This window comes from Epinephelus lanceolatus, chromosome 5, assembly GCF_041903045.1.
Source record: "Epinephelus lanceolatus isolate andai-2023 chromosome 5, ASM4190304v1, whole genome shotgun sequence".
Classification (NCBI taxonomy): Eukaryota; Metazoa; Chordata; class Actinopteri; order Perciformes; family Serranidae; genus Epinephelus; species Epinephelus lanceolatus.
This window is the reverse complement of record NC_135738.1, coordinates 40,493,204-40,518,996: the sequence shown is the minus strand read 5'-3', so window position 1 is coordinate 40,518,996 and position 25,793 is coordinate 40,493,204. Positions and strand designations below refer to the sequence as shown.

The 25,793-nt window shown below is 39.5% G+C and overlaps 1 protein-coding gene across 1 annotated transcript in view; it reads right to left on the bottom strand.

Annotated features, from left to right (window-relative positions):
• Positions 1-4,405: 4,405 nt before the first annotated feature.
• The window catches only part of cbln1 (cerebellin 1 precursor), a 33,892-nt gene continuing 12,504 nt past the window's right edge, over positions 4,406-25,793 (bottom strand). Inside the window, exon 3 of the mRNA XM_033634144.2 lies at positions 4,406-8,915. Within this exon, the coding sequence (XP_033490035.1) occupies positions 8,718-8,915 (198 nt within the window). The 3' untranslated portion in view covers positions 4,406-8,717. The remainder of the gene's footprint in view (positions 8,916-25,793) is intronic.

Below are 25,793 nucleotides of genomic sequence, written 5' to 3'. Positions count from 1 at the left end.
GGAGAGGTTAGAGAGGAAGAGAGGAGGCAGGAGAGGTGGGGGAGACAGGAGAGAGGAAAGGAGAGGCAGGAGCAAGGGGAGGAGAGAAGCAAAGAGAAAGAGAAGAGGAGAGAAGAGCGCGCACACACACACACACACACACACACACACACACACACACACTTTGTTTGCTATGCGGTGACCTGCTGCAGACAATTATGTCTCCTTCGCTCTGCCACAATCAGATTACTGCTGGAGGACAAGGCCTCTGGACCTGCTGCTGCGAGGGAAATGAACACACACACCCACAAGTACACACACTCTCTCTACCTCTGTCTCTCTCACACACGTACATTCCATCATACACACATACACTCAAACTGGCGTAAATGCTTAACAGGAAATGCTGCGAATGAGTTAACAGATTTATAAAAAATAATTTCAAAGAAACAGAAAAATATGATTAAAACACATGTCGTGAGAAAGTTACTCTTCTGGCATGAATATGAAATAGCGTGATTATAAAACACCACAATCCCCCTTCTTTATGCAGCACTTGTTGTTGGATATTTTGAAAATAAGAAAGACTGCAGAAATGGTGTATAAAGCAGCTTTGAAGTTATTGGTATATGTCAATGAAATAAATGTAGTAAATAAATTCAACAGGACAATGCTAGAACAAGACTACATGGCAGTTTTGTATTTTGAAATGGTCGCTGTGTCAGATTAGGTGATCAGCGTTTTTACTGCAACTTGGCTGAGAGACCTGGCAGACTGCATGTTGTACCCTGACTAGTCATTGCTTGCTGTATTCTACATCTTGTGTGATGTACATGGACAATAAGTAGTAAGATAATTCACTAAGCAAAGTCCGTGGACTTACTCTACTGGACGGCACCAACAGAGGTTGTGTGCACATATAAAGATGGTTTTATGAATGGAACTATTCATATTCATGTGACAGTGAAGGTGGTCTTTTTCCTTCCCAGTCAATAGAAAGAGGGTATAATGTGCACAGGACTGATTAATTTGGTATACTGTAATGCTGCTGACACAAGGGTGACAGTCAAATTGTTACAGCTTCACTGAAATGAAATAAAACATGACTGCACTTCTGCTCTGCTGTTTTCTTATTTGTGCATAGAAGAGGGCTCCTGTGCTCCTGTGAGCCAACATCTAATGACAAAGTAGTCGAGAGAAAGCAAAGAAATTTCCACATCATCATCTTTTTGTCAGGCTATCAGATGCATGGGTGGGTTTTATTCCACTATGACACAATAAAACAAACAACAGATAAGCCTATTTTTATGCTCATTCTCATTCCTAATGTCTCTTATCTGTCGGCGAGCTATTACTGTCCTGATTTCATGTGACGCAAACAGGCACACAATGAAAGGCATTACAGTTGCCACATGTGAGTAACCAAATGTACGTAATGACGATCAATCATCAATAAAAATAGCTAAACAACATTATTTACCAGGAAGGTCTAATGATAACTAGAATTACCAGCAGGAGGTAATGGGTATACTGCAGTTGTATGCGTTCGTGCACCAGTCAAGTTTCTATTACAGTTTTACCAATTCGGTATCTGACCAAATGTCTACCCTTCTGTTCCTGAGATGTGCTTTTGATTACTGGGCAAAAAATTATTTTATGCAGAATATGATGATGTCACAGTAAGTTGACCTTTGGCTTTTTAGATATAAGATATCATCGTTTCAACATTTTATCTTATTAGCTTTAGCTATTTTGAGATATGGTGCTCATGAGAATGAGAAAGAGGGATGGACGGAGGGAAGGAGGGATGGACAGATGGGTGGACAACCTGAAAATATTTTTCCATTATGCCACAGGTGTTGCCGGTGTGGAGGCATAAAATCTGTGCCTTTGTGAGATCACACTGACCTTGACCTTTGACCTGCAAGCTCCAAATTCTAATCAATTTATTCTTCACTTCAACTGGAGGTTTGTGTCAAATTCCCTCAAGGTGTTCTTGCGATATCACGTTCATGAGAATAGGACGGACACACATACGGACAGACAGATGGACAGACAGATATATACTTGCTCAGATATCAGCATCAGCCAGCGTCCTCATGTATTGACAAACCTTCAGCTGTCCTTGAAATACACAGTTGAGTTTCACAAAAGTGTCTTACAATTTTCTTTTTGCTTATTTAGAGTTGAAACAATTACTTATTAAATCAATTAGTTTATCAACATAAAACCAGCCAACAGTTTGATTGGTCACTGAAATCATTTATCTAGCAAATATGTCAAATGTCACGTAAATCTTTAATTTCCTCTAGTGAAAATGCTTTCACTGGAAATATGATTTGTTACAGACTCATTAGAGCCCCTTTAATTTACAAGAATAGTTTGAAATTTTAGAAAATACCCTTATTCACTTTGTTGCCGAAATTTATAGGAGCAGATTTCCTCACCAATGAAATGATAAAAAATTTAAAGAAAAAATTTGCTTTGCTACAAAAGGCAACCACGCATCACTAATCATTAGCAAACACTGTTCTGTCTCTATTTCATTATTTTACATATATTAAAAATTAGTAAACTATAATGTAATATGAGTGTTACATAGGCTATATCACTGTTGATTGTTAAGAGTTTTTGTAATGTGTTAGTATGTCATGAAAAAGTCATATGCTGGCACTCAGTCATCAAAACTTTTAGAACCCCCCTTAAGATTTTTGTTTCAAAATAATCTGAAATGGTCAGTTTAGCTGTTAAGTTTATAAAGCTTTCTCCTGGGGGAAATCCACCTCAGACAGGTTGGGTTGCAGAAGGTGTCCACTAAAAATGGAAAAAAAAAAAAACTTTATATTGGTGTTTCATGTTCATTGTTGTGGAGTAGGGTAGCGGCTGAAGTCAACTCCTTATGTCACTTTAGAATTGCGGATAGGATACGTATGAAACGTAAGCCAACATTTTCTTCAGGCGATTGAGCAGGGCTGCTGGCTGTAGCTTCATTTTTATGTTACTGATCTTCTCATCACCTCCGAGGATGTTAAAACTCTTTCTCCGCTTAAACCAAGTAGTTTTACTTGCCTAAGCCGAAGCAAACATCAAACATAAAACAGCAGAAAAAAACATGTACGTGTGCTTTTAGAAGGTAACGTCTCTATGCAAACATATTTTGTTGTTTAGTTTGGAGGAGTTAGAGTCTGTGAATCACAGCCTCCTGAAGTAAAACCAGACCGTGACAACTCTTAGCGGTGGATCACTCGGCTCATGTGTTGATGGAGAACACAGCTAGCTACAAGAACTAATATGCAGGACACACTTATCATCAATACTTGAAACGCACCTTGCGGCCTGTCTGAGGGACACTTGGCCAACCATTTCCGTGGTTGGGGCTGTCACAGGTACCTGATGCCTTCGTCCCCCTAAGTGCAGAACAGTTGGCGGGATGCCCGTTGCATCAGTGCTGCCCCCGCTACAGTGACAGAGACAGTGAGATATAAAAACAGTGACAGAGACTGCGAGATACAAAAACACAAAGAGAGACACCTCTTTGTGTTTTTGTTGAAAGCTACTCCTGGGAAGTAAGATGACTCCAGTTTTTTCCACCATAATTAAGAGTAAAAATGCTGTCTTATATTTATGCCAATACAGTATTTGGCAGTTAAATTGAACTAAAAGAGAAAAAAAAATGTGACAACAGAAAGCTGAGAGAAAAAGGGAATGTAGAAGAAAGGAAGTGCCACTGAGACTGGTCTGAACAGAGGGGGAGAGGACAGCAAGTCAGACACAGACGGCAGAGGGATGTTGGAGAGAGGAAGATGTGCAAAAGAGGACGGACAGGAAGGAGAATCAAGCGGCGGGAAAGCGAAACATAAAGAGAAGAAATGTCAGATGAAGGGGGAAAAAGAAGAAGAGGAGAAGAAGAGAGTTTGAGCAGGAGGAAGGAGGGATCTGGAAGAAGAGGGGAGATGATGTTGATGTTTGCTTGTTATTCCAGCTCTAATTTTCCCCCTGGAGCTCATTAGAGTCTGGAGAGAAACGAACCACAAAACCTTAAAAACCAACAGAGTGGAGAGAGAGAGAGAGAGAGAGAGAGAGAGAGAGAGAGAGAGAGAGAGAGAGAGAGAGGGATAAGCATCCAAAGGAAATAAAACATAAACAAATGGAAAAGGAGGAAAGAGAGAGCAAAAGGGACAGGGGAGGCAAAGAAACAAGGAGCCCTAATCGATTAGATTTAGGGAGAATAAGATAAAGAGAAACAGAAGATTATAGTATAGAGGAGACAATAACAAGAGAGACACATATAGCGAACACCACCCACCATTACACACACCAACACACCTGGGGCTGTGTGTGCTTCTGTTTGCTTTCAGAAGTTATGCCAGCTTCCACAAAATAAACTGCCAGGCCAGGCTTAAAGGAGGTTTAAGAAAAATAAAAGTACCATTTAAATTTTATTGATTTCATCAGAGCAAATAAATAAGAAAACAGTAGATAAATTGATTTGATTGATAATAATAATAATAATAATCATAATAATAATAATAATCATAATAATAATAATAAATAAAATACCTTTTTTAGCGGTAGGTTTTTTATATAAGTAGTAGTCTCAGCTTTTTCGCCACAACTTGGTTTGACCCAAAACAAAAACAAGAAGCATGTTTTTAATCAGAAGAGCAGAACGGCAGCCTCAGATTTCCACACACAATCACTAGTAAGTTTCTCTTAGAATATTTTTTTCTTTTATATAACACTGAAGTACGGAAATACAGATATTATAGTCATCAACCAGATTCAGTTTTCAGTATTAGTATTATCATTATTATCATCATAATACCAGTAGAATAGAAATGGTGGCTTAGATTTCGATATATTTATATATCCATTTGTATATATACTGTGTAAATTTATATATATGTATATATGTATGTACATATACATATATATGTATATATATATTATAGAGTTCGTGGTTGTTGGTTTCAGTGTCCAAAGTCCAACATTGAAGAAAAGCAAGGAAGGATCCGTGCTGGGAGGCAAACGAGTACAGCAGCAGATAAAGTACAGACATGAGGAAGGAGAGGGAGATGGAGCGTTGAGGGAAGGAAGAGAGAGAGGTGAGTGAGGGGATAACAGAAGTATACAAAAAAAAGAAGAGAGAGAAATCTGCACTTGTGGGTAAACAGCATAGTTGAAGAGAGAAGAGGATCCTAGAGAGGAAGGGCTACAAATCTGAGAAACAGCAGCGGTGATGGAGTGAGAGAAACAGACTGAGGGAGGGGGAGATGAAGGTGTGGACAGAGGAGGGTGGGCAGGATGGGGGGGGTGGTTCGAATGTTTGCGTGGCTACCAGAGAGATGACAAAAACACTGAAGGAGCAAGGTACAGCAATACTTTCAGTGTGACTTGTATTGTTACCAAACTTAGGTTCACTTGGTATAGTCACAAGAGAGTTAAGTATTGCGTACACAGCTGGAGATAGGGGTTTTATTAAGTCTACATTTAACAGTTTACCTGAAATTCCTGTTATTGTAACCTGTACATATACGTCATACTTTTGCTCCATACATTTTCAGTAGAGAAATGTAAAATTGCATTTTTCTGTAATGTTTTTGGAAAGATTGTGCTTGCAGCATATTAATCAGGGAAACTCAACTTGCTTTGCGCAGGGGACACTTTTGCAAAATCACAGATGCCCAAAGGCAGCTAAGAAACAAACATTAATAATGTTTATCAGTATATATATATATACATATATATATATATATATATATATGTATATATATATATATAAATATATATATAATAAATGAATTGCCTGTCTCCAGTCTCTCAACTCTTGATGTCCTCACTCATCCTTGCCAAGAGGCAAATCCAGTGGAAGCAGCCTTGTGCAGGTCAGGTGTATGAAGGGGCGCCTCTAGGATTTCAGGACATTTGGGGCTTAGCAGAAACCCCTGTTGGGGGGTCCAGGGCAACCACCCCAGTCACTTTTTGATAAACAAGCTCTACTTTGATGCTTTTTTCATGTACTCTGGTACCTTATTTACATTCAAAGTACAAAAAATTATCAGTTTATCTTCATTGTGAATAAGAAAATGGTAGGTGGGCCAGTCGGAATCCTATCGCAGACCAGATCTGGCCCACAAGCTATAAGTTGAGTATCAGTGTTCTAGATGGCAGATACCAACTCTGTCTCCTCCTGTCTCCTTTAGTTTCTATACTACTCGTTTGTTTTAGTGATTACACTTTGTACAGAAGCATAACTGCTGCCTGGAGTATAGTAGAAAGCGCTACATTTCAACGCATTCTTACTCCCAGCTCATCAAATACTGAAGCTTGATCAGTGGCACGTCACACCAAAATATGACCAACTAGGTACCCCTCCTGCATCAGTTTTGCAGTAGGAGTAGCTGCTAGCTAAATGCATACAGTCTTTTTCAAAATAAACATATAATGTAGGTAAAAAAAAATGCTGGAGAGTCAGTGCAAGTATATTTTATAACTACTCTCATTTTTTTTTTTTTTTTATGTTGTCAAACAAGGAGTCCGCCAGTGTAGGCTAATGTGAGTGAGAGGAGGAAAGTCCAGAGTGAGTGATTAGTTAACCGCAATGATCGCATCATCTACACTTATCAGTGGGCCCTTTAGAGATGAACTGCGCATCACCTGGAAAGTGGACGAGAGCAGGCAGCTGTAGTAGGAGGCGGTGACAACAAGCTGCGGTCAAGTCGGAGGCTGAATCTAAATATCCACCCTCTGGACTTGCAGCCTGAGCCCTCACGGACTTCAGCTGTACATAGTGTGACGTATTTACTGTCATCACGTAAAGTCTGCGTGAACAGAGGCTGCAAGCGGCTGATAGACAACCTTCGCAGACTGTTGTACTCGTTGCCATGGAAACGTTGAACTAACGCTGCTGTCATATTCATGTCATATAAGATGATGAATAGTGCCTACTCATCTGTTCCTGAAGATAACAAGAAATAAATCCCATGTATAGACTTTTTTGTGACTGAACAAAAATGTATTAATATATCTCTATATAGCAGGCTACACGTTCAAAAACAGAAATGTTTGTAAATAAGGACAGGACTATAACTCAATAAATTGGGCATTACTTAACACATTACAATCATTAAAATATTATCAGTATCCTATATCAGTTTGTTCTCAGTCCCCAATTGTTTTAATTATAATAGATTAATTTATTAAAATGCTTTACAGGCACTCTTTAATTTATGTTCATGGTTCAACCTCCATTTTACATGAATTCTCATGTAAATCAGCATCATATCAGTTTGCTGTTGCCTTAACTACAGAAGCTAAATAAATTGTGTCTGACTATAAGATTAATATTTTCAGAGGAAAAAAACCCAAAACAACAGGTTTAATCAAAGATCTGTCAGATATAGTCAAGGCTTCACATCTGTACAGTTGTTATTTTAAGAATCCTCACATCCCACGGACCACAAGTATCTGTCATGCTAAATACTTCAATAATTAAAACAGTCAAATGTTAATATAAAGTAAACTACATATAGTTTACGATACAGTTAAAATGTGAATGTGAATAATTGCATTGCAGGACCATTTATCGTGGGCCCCTAAATTTGACTTTTCATTTCACATGGGACAAAGATAGCTGGCTCCTGACTGAAAGTCCCAAGTTTGTTTGACCCATCCACTCGCACCTGCCCTACGTTGACTCTCTCCTACTTTATAATATAGCAGTTGCCCAGAGCATCAGAAAATTATGCCACCTGGGGCATCTCATAGTCTTCATGCTCAAGGGTGCCTCTGTGGGTCGGTGTCTGATGCCAACAGGCCACTGACTGGAATTTGACGAGTTGGGAGTGAGGCTGGGTTGTACTTTTTGTACCGCACATGGGTTGTGTGGTAGAGGACTTCGACACCAGACAATAACAAACTGTCTTGGTATCAGAGTTTCCTAAAAGCCAATAATTATTATGAGAACTATAAAACACAGCTTTACAGGGAATGCAAATGTGTCCCAAGCACCTGATTTTGTGATCAGAGTTGAGTATTTCCCCTGTAAAAATTCTGGTTTGGCTTTGGGATAGAGGCTGATCCAAAATCAGTGCAGTTGATGTCAAGCATGGAAAAAAAAAACTACAAATAAAGCCACAGTAAATGGGAGGGGAGCAGTTCTTCAAGAAACATTCTTCAAAGCTTATGTTAATAGAGGTCATGAATGAATGAATGTGGAGGAGGGAAAGGGGGCTTTACACTCGGGCTTTAGAACACTCTGGAACATATAAATGATCAATTGCGTCTTTCAGCTGAGAATAAAAAAAGTTTTGGCTGTCCAAAGCTGCAGTCAAGCCACAGAGAAAACAGAGGGAGGAAAGGGTGGATGAAAGGATGGGTGAAAGGAGGAAGGGAAGTGAAGAAGCTGGCCATACACTTTCATGTACTGGCTTCGTATTTCTTCTCTCATTTTACCATTGTATAATCGTTCTATGTCATGCTCATACACCTCTCTAACATCCCCCATCCTTCCTCTTCCCTCCTCCCTCTGCAGCATCCCGAACAGAGTCCGTTGTTACGTTCCCTCTTCTTTTTCTTCTTTTCCACCATCTTATCCGCGTTCTTTTCTCTTTCCCACACCCCTCTTCTTCCTCCGACTGCCTTTTCCCCTATCGTCATCATCACACTTTCCGTCTTCCACCAGTTCCTCCTCCTCCTTTGTTTCCACCCCCGCTCTTCCTCTTCCTCTCGCTCTTTCTCTACATGGGGAACACCAGGAAGCCAGAGAAGGTGGAGTATTTCCATCCTCCCATTAGGTTTCCTCTCTCCAGTTTGAGGTAGGCCCGGTCTCCCTTCTCCATCTGGATCAGAACCCCATTACTGGCCGCCTCACGCGTCACATCCTGGTCGCCAGCAAACGCTGAAATCACCGGCCAGCCGTTGTGCATCAGGCTCACCTGTAGGAGACGGGAGAGGACAGCCAGTTTATAGAATGAAAAGAGGATAAAAGAGACAGACACTCAACACGGACATATTTTTAGACTTTCTTGTTGAGCTGCAGGATTTAAAAAAAACAAAATTTCATTAGCAAGTACATGCAGAATGCATGTGGTGTATGATAATACAATGGGATATAATATTTGCATGGAGCAGCTTTTTACTGTGCAGTCATTATCAATAGATATATCATGTGTTCTTCCCTTTTTTCAGTTACCACTTGGAGCAGATTTAACAGTGACTTAGAGAGACATTCACACACAAAGACACAACAGACCCACACTGTTTCTGACTCAACAAATGTTTCAATGGGGAATAACATCTTCGTCTTACAAAGAGAAGTAGCTGTCAGCGATGTGTCCCCTCCCTTTCCCAGGCCAGCCAACATACACACCAGACGAAGGCTTTCATCACTTCTCTTTTGAGCAACAGCAGAAATACAAGCATTCCCTGGATTTGCTTCCCCCGTATGCTTCACTAAGAAATGGTTTTATACTACCCCTGGCACCCATGCAGTGCTAAAACAAACTGAAATGAATTTTGCAGAAATGTCTGTTTATGCAGGATCACACTTTATAAAACCTGTGAGATTACTCGGCTTCCTGCGAGCAAACTCGCTGTACCTTGATAAGAAAGGTGGAACAACAGGGGGTTTGTGTTCTCCTGCAGTGGTTGTATGCTACAAGACTGTGACTATGTGATGACTGATTTAGCTTCAGGAGGGGGAGAATATGAAAAACATTTTTTTGTCAGTTATGTCATCCCACTTTGTAAATTGAGGCTCATATTCTAATTCCTCTGTAAATGTGATAAATGGTATTTCTGGTTTAAGACTGCCAAAAAGCATGAACTATTTATGAAGGATCACTGATTTGACAAATGTTATGTCTGCAAAAGTTCTGATCTGATGCCCCGCAAGACGACATAATCTGGCTTTGCCCTCCAAAATCAGTATAAATCACAATAACAATCACAATTGATAAATATGGTGTGACAGTGCTGTGGTTAAGGTTTGGTTAGGTTTAGGTACAACAGGGTGCTGCAGGGAAAACGTTTTTCTGTAGGCTGATGCAGATGTTACCGTCACCCTGGTTTCATCGTCAAAAAGCCAATGGGATTTTTTCATTGGGTTTCAGATTATTGCAGAAAATAACCTCTGGGACAAACAAAAGTTCATGATATTTGCACATTTTTTCAGCAAGATCATCTTCACAATGTAACACCACTTTAATTATTTCTTAAGCCCACATGCAATCGACAGACGTAAAAGGCTAACGTTTGGCTTTAAACTATCTACATTACAGTTGCTTGACATAACATGAGAACCAAAACAAGGTGGTAAAGCCATGTTTGGTGTGATGTTTTTCTGTAGTCTCATTTAGTCACTTGTTGGGCATTTATTTTAAGTATTCAATGTCATAGAACATTTAAACAAAAACTCATCCAAAAAGCCTATTGAGTTCAAAACGAGGGAACTAGGAATGCTGAAAATCTAAATTCTGGGTTTTAGGACTCATTCCTGCACCACTCTGTAATGACTTGGTTGAGTTTGGGAGAGAGTTAGGGTTTGGCGATAGGGTTAGAGTTAGGGTTAGGGCATCAGCCAATACCAAGTACCAGTACTGTATTAGTGTTAAATTAAAAAGATAACATCAGGCTGGGCTTAAACAAGGCTTTCCTAACTTTGTCAACCAAAATTTAAGAAATGAGTGCATAGATATAAATTATTATATAGAGGGCAGCTATGGCTCAGTGGTAGGGGTTGTCCACCGATGCGAAGATCAGTGGTTCGATCTCCCGCTCCTCCAACCCGCATGTCAAAGTATCCTTGGGCAAGATACTGAACCTCCAATTGTTCCTGATGGCTGTTCTATCAGTATGTGAGTGCGAGGGAATGGTAACTGAGTAGCAGGTGGCACCTTGTATGGTAGCGTTTGCCACCAGTGTGTGAATGTGTGTGTACACGAGTGAATGTGACATTGAGTTGTCGGAAGACTAGAAAAGCACGCACCAGTAACTTTGTTGAAAAAATCTTTATTAACAGCAGGTAGCTGTAGAACCTGCAATTAGACATTATGTTAAAACAGTGCTTGGTTTTGTTTAGGGAACAACAACAAAACAATAATAATCAAACAGTGCAAACAGTGCAAACAAGCAAACGGTGGTCTCCTGTAAGTCTGGTGTTTTGTTGACAAGGTCATCCACACTGACCTCCTCCCTACACTCTATAATACTACCACATGACTTCCTTCCTTCGCTCCCATCATAATCACTACGGCCTCTAGAAGGCTTTGTCACTTAAATGCAAAACATATGTTAATTCTGGGCACTTGCCGAAACAACTGATGCTGTCATTCCTCCTGAGGGGGCGGTCTCATTGCATTGAATTGCTCACATGGAAGGATGGATTGCATTAGCAATACCAACAGGTGTCCATAATCCTCCCACCACTTTTTTGTCATTTTTTTAACTTTAACAATGGCACAGAAAATGTCCGTCTCCTGTACAAAGACACAACCATTACAAACCCTAATGTACCATGCTGACATCCACCTTAAAGGGAAAGTTCCCCCAAATCATAAAAACATATTTTTCTTCTTACCTGTGGGGCTTTTTGTCAATCAAGATTGTTTTGGTATGAGTTGCCAAGTGTTGGAGATATCGTTGGTAGAGGTGTCTGCCCAATAAAATGTAACTAGATGGCACTCGGCTTGTGGTACTTAAAGCGCCAAAAAACAAATACATTTGCAAAACAACAGCAATGTCTATTTCCACATCTCATGACCAAGTTATTAAAGATAATTCACAGACCTTGTTGGGAGCAGTTTCATGTAGGAACTATTTTCTGTCTACCAAACTACAGCCACCAACCACATCACAGAAGGAAGCATTCATCTACTGATGGATTCAATTCAATTCAACTTTAAAGCCCAATATCACAAATCACACTTTGCCTCACAGGGCTTTTCAGCATAAGACATCCCTCTGTCCTTAGGACCCTCGCAGCGTACAAGCTTTAACATTAGCTAGCTCAGTGGTGTTAGATGTGTAGATTATCTTGAGTGATCCAGTGATGATTTCTGGAAAGAGACATTGCTGTAAAGTTGTTTTTTTAAATAAATCTTTATGGCACTCTCAGCACCACAACCCATGTGCCATCTAGTTCCATTATATTATACCCCTTTTCCAGCGTGTGTACGCAGGTTTTTTTTACACACAGGAAAACTTTATGGTGGTTTCTTCGTTTTTATATCTCTTAGTCATTCAGTCTCTTTTTCAAACTGCAGACTAATTTGGAATGATATTTGAGTCTTGCTTAAGCGGAGACACACAGTATTTCGTGGTAACGCATCATTGCATCTCGCTGGTAAAGGAGCACATTCATCAGGGTGTTATGTTTCCATCAAATACCCATGTCTGCTGCAGAGTCAACTTTCACATTCCATTAAAAAGCCAGATGTTAGCGGGTGTTGGTGGGTTTTTTGTGCAGTGGAAAAGGAGCTTTGGAGAGAAGGTAGACACCTTTACAGCTGATAACTCCAACACTTAGCAACTCACACCAAACCAATCTAGATTTATAAATAGCACTACAGGTAAGAACAAAAACATGATTTTGATTTTGGAGTGAATTGTCTCTAACCACCACTCAGAGGTCTGCATCACAGCAAAGTGGTTTTTTTTAACACTTCTTGTCCTTTTTTCTTACTGCAGTAGTGTCTTATTATTTCATTAAAGACTTCACCCAGTGTATGTTAGCAGTGCATTTGTTTCTTCACATTATTTAAGCAGCATGCAGAGCTTTCAAGTTTCATGATTCCACAGAAACTCACATCTGAGCTCCAAATATGTCAAAATATTTCTCTACCACCTAGAAGTAAGTAATTGTAAAACTGTTGCTAAGTGATGGAACACAGTCATAAACATCCCATAATTATACACTTATCCACCTCATTCTACCCTGATGGTCAGGAGAGAGAGGGAATATGTATGTGTGTGTGTGTGTGTGTGTGTGTGTGTGTGTGTGTGTGTGTGTGTGTGTGTGTGCAGAGATGGAGAGCCTGTCAGAGTCAAGGGCTCTCTTGGCCCAGCACTCCTCTTAATAGCAAACTGAACATAGCACTTCTGACTGTATATGTGTGTGTTGTGTGTGTGTGTGTGTGTGTGTGTGTGTGTGTGTGTGTGAACAGCCAGTCTGTGAATTTGATGAAAACACTTAGACTGTACTTAAACAATTTTTTTAAATTATCAGGGTTGAAACAGTGCAGGTCATGGCAAAATTCACATATTACTGTGGTGAAAATGAAGTTAGTTAAGGCTGCAACAAATTTAATAAAAGAGGTTGTGCTTATTATTATTATTTACCCACTATTCATGTACACTGTGTAGTTTATGCACCGTAAACAACTGAGACTAACATGAGGCCAGGGAGGCATCACTCAGTATACGATGAGAGAACATTGTTTTGGCTGTCTGACATGAACTTGGCTCCTGCTGAACACATCTTGTACTGTGGGGGAAAATAACTCTCCTCCTTGTGCATGTTTATTCAACTTCCACTCTTCAGTTGACAGTTTTTTACTCCCTCCTCTGCTCCATATTGGTCCCTTTCTATGCAGTTTGGAGACGGCACCTGGTCACAGTCTTTAAAACAGTGACATAAAACACTTCTCGTGGACAAGGAGAGGTCGCCAAAGTCAGCAAGTTTCAAACTGTACTTGTAGCAGCTTTATTGCGAATTTAAAGGCATAGTTCAGATCTTTTGAAGTGGGGTTGTATGAGGTACTTATCCATAGTCAGTGTATAACATAGATGATAGTTGATGTTACTGGCACACCCGCAGTTTGGAGAGGGAGGCTGGAGTCTAACACAGAAACAAAGCAATGTACTGCTGTGGAGAGGTTTAGCAGCAAAACCTATTTTCATATCCTACAAAAGAAATACCAACTAAAGAAAAAAAATATGTATCATTTTACTTATACACGATATTCAAAATATTTTCACTGCTTTAACTTAATGTTAGAGAGCGATTTCTGATGGGGAACTGAGGCTATTATATTGCTCTCTTCAAAGCCAGACTCTATTGAGAAAAACAGTGATTTAACACCAAAAGAGCTGCTGTCTAATGCTGCCTAAATCAGTTAGTTTGTGCTATTGTGTGGCGTTTAAAAGGGTTAGTTCAGATTCCACAAAGTAACACAATAACACAAACTAACTGACCAATCGAAACAGCTGTAGACCAGCAGCTTCCGTGTTCTGTGAGCCAAAGTCGCTGTTTCTGTCAATGGAGTCTGGTGTCTTTGACAAACGCATGGATGGGGAACTAAAGTCATTATTGGCTTCCCCGTCAGAGGGGGCCACCTGGTGGAAAGGTAAATATTGCATACACTTGCACTGTTAATAGATTTTTTTTTTTTTTTTTTTTTTAGGTGGAACTCATTTAGGTGGCTAGAGTATGTTTTGTTGATGACCCCTCCACAGCAGTACATTGCTAAGTTTCCGTGTCTGCGTTCCTGCTTCTCCAAACTGGGGGTGTGCCAACAGACTTCTACTGTATGTAATACAATACCCCATACAGCTCCACTTCCATAAATCCAAACTATCCCTTTAAGGAACTAGACTGAAGGAATATATTCCCTGAACATGCCAATGTGTGGACAATCTAATTGATGAATCAGTTGCAGCATAAATAACTGGTTTAAATAAATTGGTTTATCACCTGTTTTCGCAGGGCTGCACGATATTGACATTTTTGGATATAATTTCCCTGGGCAATTTAGAAGATAATGATACCATTAAAACCAGCAATACCACCATGTGACTAGTTTACGAGAGTGTAACAGTTTTAACTGCAATAACTAGTGAACGCATCTTACAGTAAAAACACTGCTTAATTAGGATCCTTCTTGATTGATTACAAATCTTCAATCAGTGAAGGAGATGAGCACAAATCACTTTAACAAATTCAAGACATGAGATTTGGATCTCGTCCTGCTGTGCAGCCATCATCAATAACTGACACTGCTCCAGCTAACACTCCAAAGGTGAGTGAAGGAAACAAGTACGCAGTTAAAACAAATGACACACTTTTTGTGGAGGCTTTTCAGGGGCAATGTAGCAAGTGTGATAGAGAGATGAAGGGGGGACTTGTGGTGTGTTTGAAACAATTCTCAGCATGTCTAATTTCATACATAAATGTGGAGACAAACTTCTTCTTTTATTTACCATCCACGTCTTTCTAGTAACAAATCAAGCAGAAAGACCTGAAGGAGGCCAGCCTAAAAATATCAAGTACTTCCTCCCCCACCCAAAATGTCAAGCTGAGCACAATATTCTTACAATACAGATAACGGACACTAAGAAGAACAATGTGTGTAAAGAGATGCAACCAAGTTAGCCTCATTAACCTCCAGATCATAATGTCAAATAGACAGGAAAGGAGAAGAGGAGGGGGGAAGAAAAAAGACTGAATGATAGACAGAACAGACAGACAGACAGACAGACAGATAGATAGATAGATAGATAGATAGATAGATAGATAGATAGTAGGGATGCGCTGATTGAGAAATGGTTTGTTTGGATGATGGCCAATATGGATGGTTTTTTGTTGAAGGGGGAAACATCAGTGTAACAAAAAACAACTCAACTGTTTTGAAGTCATTCAGCCCTTCATTACACTATCTTTTTGTAAGCACAAATTCAATCATACAAAAACATGAAACGACCTATTACCTTCTTTCACATCAAAAAATTAAATCACTGCTTCAATGGTCTTTTCACTACATATCTGTAATTTCCTCACTAATACCTTTTTTTGTTGTTGTTGTTGTGAAAACATCAACAAATTTCTCCCTCAATCAGCTGCATTCATTCAATATTCTCACCAACTACTACATTTGAGAAGATTACCTTTCAACATGACTATAACAGTGTAATTTACCTTCCCCATTCTCATTTTTACTGGATAGAGCTTTAACTCACCCTAATGTAACTCAATACAAGCTCCAGTACCTGTTAGTTTCAGCCACTGGCTGCTAGCGGCTAACTGCTAATGTTATCCAGCTTTCCACCCTCCAATTTCAATCAATGGCTGTATATCAAGATGGACAACGCATATCTAACTCCACTCACTGTGCAAAAATTAAGTCAATATATCCCAGATATTGCCGCCAACATCTTGAGCTGGTGTCATTATTTGGAGCCAAAATCTGTGCAGTAGCAGTCTCTGCAGTAGCAGTTCCCACCCATACAACTGTCCGACCAATCACAAGCAGTGCCAATGATCATGAGCACACTGATTGGCAAACACAGCTGTGAGTCATGACATTGAATAACTAATGCTATAAAGAAGTAACTAATTGATGTTCACGTGTAAAGATGTTAACTTAAACATACATCAGTGTGATAAGAACTACCTAAAATGACAGAAACCATCTTTGACATATACTTTGGATGTTTCAGTTTGGCCCATTTCACATCTGCTAACATGGAAGTGGGGGGCTGCAGCCAGACACCAGATTGAGATGTTTTGGCTTCACTTTTGGGGAGCAGTGATGTCGTCCATCTTTGTTATACAGTCTTTGATTTCAACATAGATTTGTTGTTCACAATGTAGCATTATAATGGAAAAAATAGGGCGCATGCCCTGATACGTGGATAGTGAGTTAACTGCGTCCTTTTTGTCCTTTTTGTCCCAAATTTGTTTTCTATTGTCTACAGGATTCCATGATGTGCAAAACTGATATGACACAACAACAAAAACATTGGCCACTGCCACTGGTGACAGTCATCTTATTTGCCTTATTTGATCATCAATAAGATAGATAGATAGATAGATAGATAGACAGATAGATAGAAGAGCAAAAGGAGTGGGGATTAAACAAGAGGAAGAGAAAGGCAAACAGAAGAGGGAGACAGGGAGAGGGAGGGGGAGACATGGTTCCTGTCCAGTGTGCATGTAATGCTTCCAAACAGAGACAGAGATGGCAGACAAAGAAAAGCCAGCATCACTACATCACTCTGTTACCCTCAGATACACACACACAAGCACACACACAAACCGTGCAGACAAAATACATCGTCTCACCTACCAAAGCATTCGCCCAAGTCAGTCATGCGGAACTCACACTTACAAACCTTCACCCCTTGCCCAAACCCTCATATTGTTTCCCTCCATACACATAACACACACATATACACAAACAATCTCTATTTCTTCTGGTCAATTATTTAAACACACTCCCTTGTTGTCTTGCTTACATAAGCGCCAGTCAGACCTGGAATCTGTTACATTGCTTGGTCCATTTATAAGTTAAGTAATGGCTTTTTGCCATGTTGGCTCTGTTAAAGCACAGTGGGACTGTTAACAGACAGAGCCACAGCAGCGCTTGTGAATTCTGGCTTTACTGTAAGAAGCGAGTCAGGACTTTATGTATCATATAAAGAACATCCTGCTAAGCTGCCCTGTTATATTTTGTGCAGGGAGCAGGTCAATCAGGTCCTTAATAAGGCATCACACCAAAGTCCAGTCTTTTTTTAAAAAAAACAAAAACAAAAGTAGAATAGCACACAAGTCATTCTTTAGAGTCAAAGCTGCTGCTTTGAAATTATTGCTGTGATCAAAACATTTATAACTTGGCATCTCCATATTAGATTCCATAATACTGCAGATGCCTTTACTGGCAATATGGCAGCTTTAACTCACATCTGAGTGATGTGGGGAAAAAAAGCCAAAAATTACATTTTTGTCAACATGTACAATTAGCTGAAGATTTGCAGAAAACAGTGAAAGTTTAAGGGGGATTCAAATCTCTCTTTCCATCTTCTCTTACCATCTCTTTCTCTCTCGCTCACACGAATACACACACACACATACACACACACACACAGGGTCAGTGCGTGGTGTGTGCCAGTGATGTATAGCTCTAATAAAACTGTGACAGTGGCTTTGGAAGGATGAGACTGCGGTCAGCACACACACACAAACTCTCTCTCTGTCTCTCTGTCTCTCTCTATCTCTCTCACACACACACACACACACACACACACACCTGTATGAATAAAGAACGTGTTGGTTGTGCCTGTGTGTGGTTGCCTGCCACCCTCTCCCTCAATCACTCACACACATTGTCAACTACACCCTTAAAATTACCAAGCATAAATATAAAAGCATGATAATAGGGCTGCACATCGTGTCCGGCCTCGATCGATCTGCATTCATTAATTCATAAGAACCAATTAACTGGCTGAGTAACAGAGAGAGAGAGAGAGACGGAGTAACAGCGAGAGAGAGGGAGAATTGGCAGAAAGAAGATACATAAAAAGAGGAAAAGACAGAGGGAGAAAAAAGGGATGAAATGGCAGGAGACTGTTGGAGGAGAGAGAAGGAGATAGAGAGAAAATCTGGCTCGTTGATATGTAAATAGAAGTTGTCTGACGTCTCAGTGCAGCACTTAATGCCAACGACATGATGACATCCTGTTATTGCATCATCAATCCCTGTCCAGTCGACTGTCTTGACATGACAATGATACTTTTTTTGTACTAGTTTTTATTTCTTTTTGTCTCTCTTTCTCCACATCTTATTTTCTTTTTGATGTTTCTCCCTTTTATTTCATCTCCAGATCTTTTCCTTAAGATGTCTGTCTTTTCACCTCTCTTTCCTTTTCTTCTTCGCTCTTTGCATTTCTCCTTTCCATCTCCTTCTTTACAGACTGATGCAGATGAACGTGGTGATGGATAAATACATAATGGTGTGTCTGTCTGGAGCCTGTGACACCCTCTGTCTTTAAATGCCCAAGCTTCCTATAGTGGAAGTTTTCTAAAGTTTGTAGCAAAGTTATTCCAGGGTCATTCAGGAGATGGGTACAAAGTACAAAAGCAAGCCTCTAACGGGAAAGTGTTCAAAGACTTGCATCAGTGGATGTAATATATGTACTGTAGATAGGATCTGTATTGTCTTACACCATACAGAGACACCCATGTCAAAGTGACAAACTCACTATGTTGGAACAGATGCTAAAATTCTAAAAACTAACCTGACTAGCAGTGTCATCCCTTTCTATTCTTGTTTCACGATAAAGGCTTGCTGCTCCCTCAGTGTTAAACATTTATTTATTATGGAAGCACGCAGTGTTTGGGCTAACAAGATCTTTACTCATCAGCAGTATCTTACTGCAGCAAATTAGCAGAGCAAAAACTAAAGGCTCCCTGCTGTTTGAGTGACAGGACCGCTGGAAAATAGTGATCAATGAAGCACGATTATGCATATGGGATAGATGCAGTCGGTATTTATGGGAACCTCCACAAAACAAAGCATTAATTACTATGCTGAAGAGCTGCTGTGTGGTTTTCTATTTGTCAAATAAACCTAAAAATCCAGACTTAAGGGCACTTTTCAACCTGGAATGTATTTTCCAATGTTTTTGTGTCTAAGTGACTGATGGGAACATTTTTTGAAATTTGTCTGCAGCCAGCCTTTAATGTAAACAATCAGGGCATGTTTGCACTGTTGATTTACTTCCACTTAAAGTGCTGGTTTTTGCCACTGACAGGCTCAGATTTGTAGTCAGGTGTCTGATAAGATTATTAAAAGGATCCCTATAGATTTAGACCTTTTTGTTAAATAAGATCGTTTTTGTTTAACCAGAAACAGTCCCCAAATTGCTATCATAAAACCCACCAGACTCTATTTAAATAGTAAACAGTAATTTTATCATCGTAAAACGCTCTGCATTCAAAGTTGATAAAATAAAACTCACAGAGACAATTTTCATCTCTCCACTGTTTTAACAATCACCAGCTCTAGTTTGGATAAAATAAACCCTTAATTTTAGTCACTTAGGTGTAAAAATATGTGGGCTTCGTACAGGCTAAAATGACAGTTTATCTAAATAAAGTCTGGTGGGTTTGGTGATGGCAATTATGAGGCTGTTTCTGGTTAAGCAAAAAGGATCTCATGAATTGTCCAAACAATGTAAGATTGTTTAGCCACTGGTAAAAATAAAGTTGTGAGCCTTCAAGGACCTGTAGTTCTTGAGGTTGCGAATTCCTCCATGATAACGCTGAAGCACGTCATTAAAACAGGCTGATAGTGTTATGTAACATCGATAAAACATGCTAGTCTATTACATCATAGCATCAATGGCTGCAGTAGTGTACTGATATTATGGTAAGTTTAATTATTCTTATCTAGTAAATTTATTGACGTCTCTTATACCAGTTTGAAATAAGCGCTTTCACAGCATTTACATGCTGGGGGAAAGGAGGTTTGCTGACCATGTGCCCTAACTATGACTAGAAACCGACTGTATCTGTTGTAGCACTGCTAGTTTTAATTAATGTTGTGGAAATCTGGTGATGCTGGCTAAAATCATGCAGTATTACCCACAGCTAATTGCCTGCTGCCAACAGTTTAAATGTGGAAACCATTTCTAGCAAATGCTTTGCATTTTGGAAAAAAAAAAAAAAAGCTTTTCCTGCTGCACACGCCTGCTCATATTTAGAATCTGGAACATCTGAGCTGGCCAGGAGATTATTTAGGTCAACTCTGAGTGTCTATTCAGTGGTTTTTACAAGCTTTTTGATTTTTTGATTTCCATTCTTTGTTGTTGCACCTTATGAGGTGCAGATATTGTGGAAACCCACAGTAGGTGCTTTTTCGAAATTCAATCCAAAAAATGCAATTACCACCCTGCAACTCTCAGTGGGGCATTGCTGTGTTTTGTAACCATTTCCAATAAGCAGTTTTTCTGTTTGGGATTGAATTGGTGCATAAATAGAAGAGTTAACATGTTACAATGCCTGAATATCCTGAATATATTATAAGAATGTTTCTGTGCAGTCTAGGGGGGCTTTCACACCTAGTATAACTATTACATAACAGCATTAGTCAGTGCATACAGTAAGTGATGATAAATTATTGCTGTATTACTCTGGATCCACTATTTATCTGTGTTTTAAACAGTGAAAGTCATTGCTCCCCAAGCCAACATCATTCCAGATAAGTGTTGTATATGGCATTGGCCTTACAACAGATTCCTTGCAAGCACTGAATCTTACAGTCCCACTGTAGAGAATGCTACTGCAAACAAAAGACAGTCAGTGTTTCTTCAGTCTTAAAGTATCCTCATCCTTCATCAGTGCCGCAGTGATCGCTGCAGCCTCTTTACCTCTGCCAGCATAGTGTGACAGGCGTTGATACTTATTTTTATCTCAATACAAACAGTGTAATTGTTAAAGTATACCCAATCAAGGAGGGATGCTTTCTATTAAGTACCATATATAGTCAGATGTTTTAAGGTATAAATTGGTGGGCGCATAGGCCTATTAAAGAAGGAAATTTGACATGTCACAGAAGGAAAAGCGCAGGCGTAAACAATAAAATATGTTGCTGGCTCACTGTCTCATTTATGGCTTACTGGGACACTTGAATGGAACAAAGCTATCGTTGATGTAAATGGCAACACACGCTCCTCCAACAATGTTCGGCCCATATGTCGGGATTTGGATGGAGTTTTATAAATCTAATATAAAGGTTTTGTGGGCAATTTTCTGAACGCTAATATGGCAAGACGTAGTGTAGTAATGGTGACCTGAACAGAGAATGAAGTCTCTACCCAGCCCGTTTCCACCAAACTCTTTTGGTTTAGTACCTTTGAAAGTAAAAGTAACCCTTCAGACATGGTACCCAGACCCTAAGTCCATTTAGCATTTCCACTGCAAACAGTACTTTTCAGTGTTGTTGTCCAGGGTTGTTCCATTCAGCACTCATTGTATTTCCTCATCACCAGTGACACACGCCAACATTTTCAGAACACAATAAAACAGGTAAGAGTGAGAGTCTCTCTCAATCGGGTATGTAAAAATAGTGGGTTTGTGCATTTAGTCCCTCTCAGGAGAGCACAGGGATTTAGCCTTGCTGTAGTCCACAGGAACAACACTTGAAGATCCACTCATTACTAAAAGTCTGTATCATCCAAGAGATACAATAAAAGCTAATGGAATGGTCAAAGTTGTCATATTGAAATTTAAGATGTGCTGATAGATTCACGCCATCAACTCATGCATTGAGTAACATTACAAGTAAAAACTCCACCTAAGAAGTTGCCGGCAGTCGGTCCAGTAAATTAAGTTGTTTTTCTCTAGGACCCACATGCTGCGAGAGGCAGCAGAACATCCTTTCATTTTGTAGTTACACTTTACTAATATATGTAAATCTTTCTACAGTATGACCAGTGGTTACATAAGCTTCAAAACCAGCCACAACTCAGCCCTGAGCAGGAGTATGTCCGCTATTGACCAATCAACGGACTGCAGTGTTTCTAGCTGCACCTTTTAATACCAGATCTGTGTGTTAGGTACCAAAAATGGGGACAGTTAGGAATGGTTCTTTGGTACCATCCACAACTTTTCACAGTGGAAACAGAAAAAATGCATACCAAACTGAAACGACTCTTTGGTAGAAACAGGGCTTTAGTGCATGTGTGTATCCCATTGGCTCGCTCATTGCCACCGCTTCACACTGCCATCATACAGTGGTTACAGCTGATATTGGGACGACATGCCCACCCTCTGTTTCCTCCCTGATTAACACTTACTTCTGTCAGCACTATTGCTATGGTTTTCCGCTGTTTATGGTCTTAGCATCGTTAGCTGCTAGCCCCCTGCTCGGCCACCTCTATATTGAGAACCAAGTCAAGACTGCTCATACGCTCTGAATTTTACTCAGTGCTTCTTCAATAAGAAACTACATTTTATCCAATTGAATTGTTCCTGTTTAAATAGCTATAAAAAGAGTGCATCTGTAGCACAAAGTTGGAAAGAACATTTGCTTTGCTCCTGTGTAAATACAGCATTGGATGTTACTGTGCAGTTGATGTGTGGTTATAGACTGAAATCATTTTGGATAGTTTCAAGGGAAGAGATCTGTGAGTGAAAAACAAGCAGAAATGATGCAAAGGGATGGAGGCAACCACAGCAAAAGGTCAGAAGTTTTTCTGAACTATTTACATTTAAGACCAGGGCAAAAACACAGATCCTACAAATGTCAACAGATCTTCAGCAGTCTTCATCAATACTGCCTAAGGGAAAAACATCATTAATCTTAGGAAGCCACTGGGCAAAGCCTTCACCCATCATATTTCTCCTTTAGTAAAAAGCAAATCATGTAGCTCTGAATCAGCTGCCAAATGTCAAAACACACCAAAGGAGGAAAATTAATTAAGATAAGCCAGTTGAGAACTTCAACAAGAGCAGATGGCCCTCAACAGTATTTACATCGAACGCACCAAAAACCTAGAGGAATTCATTATTTGATGCTGAAAGCAGGCCCTGGCCTCTTGTCATTAGGTTTACACAGCACATCAACAAATAAAAAAAGACAGTACTTCATATTACTCTTTGTCAGCTGGGAATAAAATGAATCAAATCATGAAATCAATTTGTAATATAATGATGTGCATAATATTGGCTTTGTTTTATCACTGCTTTACAACTTAAAAACAGGTACCTCAGACCAAGGGTGAAATCATGCCATAATGTTCTGACATAACTCTGTAAATCCTTCATGTTGTGACGTCTGGCTAAGCTGCAACTGGAAATCACAAAGTGCTTTTTGTCCTCTGCAGCACTGACACAGCCTGCCATTCAAGTTTCATATCGTAGACTTAAGTGCTGCTTGGGAAACATATTTCTGTCCAAACCCAACCGAAGTCCAAGAGTGGAAACCTTGCCTAGCCCAAATCCGACCCAAACCCAACTTTAATTAATGATAAACAATGAACAGTGTGTGCGTACATGCATGCATCGGATTGGCAATTCTGGGCAATCTGCTTGAGGTCAAACTGTCCTTACAAGCATCTGCCACTGTTGAAATAGCCAGTAGTCTGACATTTCTTGAGCAGGCTGAACAACTAAGGCCCATGTTTGCTAATCCACACATTTTTTTTTTCTAGGGCACACTATGACCAGCCAGAATGTAGCAAACCTAATACTCTGTCCAAATCTACTGGTTAAAATATAAATACTTTTACCATCAGCTTTTCACAAGTTTTTATCAACTTTGCCAACTTTGCAGTCCTGGAAAATCTCAGTTGCTCCTTTGATATAATATGTACCCAAAATCTGGCACCATTGCTTACCCAAATGCCACATTAAGGCAACACAACACAACATGTAGTTTTCTGAACTGAACATAACTGTTGTCCAAGCAAGAGGTTTAGGTACCCCATCAACTGAACTAATAAACACTGACTTGTTGAACACAGCTTACAACTAGATCAAGATTGGAATTGGACTTACGATTGCTTGATAGATAAAGGCAAATAAGAGCTGAGGAGACAATCTGATGAAAGACTACTGAAACATGGGATATTTAAAAAATGGCTTCTTCCGGATATTACTGGTTGACAAGATCTCTCCAGCAAAACTGCAGATGTTCAATCCAGCGCTGTCTCACAAACAGCTACAGACTGAAAGTGCTGCTCATACAGTCTGTGAAGCATTTAGCTATACACAGATATGGACAGGGATGATTCAACACTTCTCAGTGCTTCAGACAATATACATCCTGTAGGGCACATGCCTTGTAATACATTGTTAGGCTTCCTGAAAGCCTGATGTCAGCACTATGTTTTTACCTTGATTACAAAAGACGACTCAAATGAGATTTCCTCGAACTTTTACAAGTTCAAATATTCACCCTAGAGACTTCCGAGAGACTTATTGCATTGTCTTCAAGAAGTGTCTAGGACTGTCTAGGACTTTTGTAATCATTGATCTAAGAAGGTGGAAAAAACTGTGAGTGATTAAGTTAAACATTGCTTTAGGCCAAAAGAGCAGTTGGCAAGAATTGTAAATGTACTTTTTTGGACTAAATCTAGAGTCCTAATGACTCACTTTTGTTCGGTCTTTGTAATAATCTTGTTCAATTAAAAGACAATGAATATTCAAAGAATACTTTTTCTCACACCTCCTCTTTCACACATGAGCACAAACCAGCGCAGCTTTCTATAATGTTCTGCCAAACTGAAGGAGACCGAACACAGGTTGGTTGGATAAAAATGAAACCAAGCATCTGGCTTGCAGATACTGTGTGTTACTGTGCACATGTGTCTGTACAAAAAAGACAATGACATAAATTGTAAAAACAGAAGATGAGAGGTTTCCTCTTTGTAAGAAGTGAATCACTTAAAACAAAAGCAATGTACAAACACACAGAAATGTTTCTCCACTAGATAATTTTCACATTAGTGTATCTATAAATTACCTCCACAAACCAACACCATTGGGAAAAACATGTTTTCACAAATATATTCAGTGTATTTCTTTGATTTGCATCCATTTCTGCTCAACACCCTGACTTAATATTCTTCACTTATGAAAAACAAACATTTTTCTAATCAGATCCCTCAACTTCTGACAGTGGATGATTTAAACGAATAAGTCTCCACTATGGTCACCACAGCATCAACCCCCAGATAAATCCATTAAAATGTCATATTAGACAAGAGAACCAGTGGGGTAATACAGGGATTAATCAAATTTTATTTTCTATTATGATTTTGTCTTCAAAAGACTGTGACTGTGAAAATCGAAATAAAATGATTATTATACCATAGGATGTTTTGCAGTGATGCTCTCGTTTTGTCTTTTGTTATAAATCCAGACTTTCCTTTACAGTGGTGCACTGAGTGTTGCCAACTGTGATTTTTTGCTAGTTTTGTTGACTTTTCAGACCATCTTGGTGACTTTATTTCTAAAAAGTGACTAGCGATAATGTATGCAACTTATTCAGCCCATCAGCGAAAAAGAGAGAAATGTATTCAATTATGTTATATTAT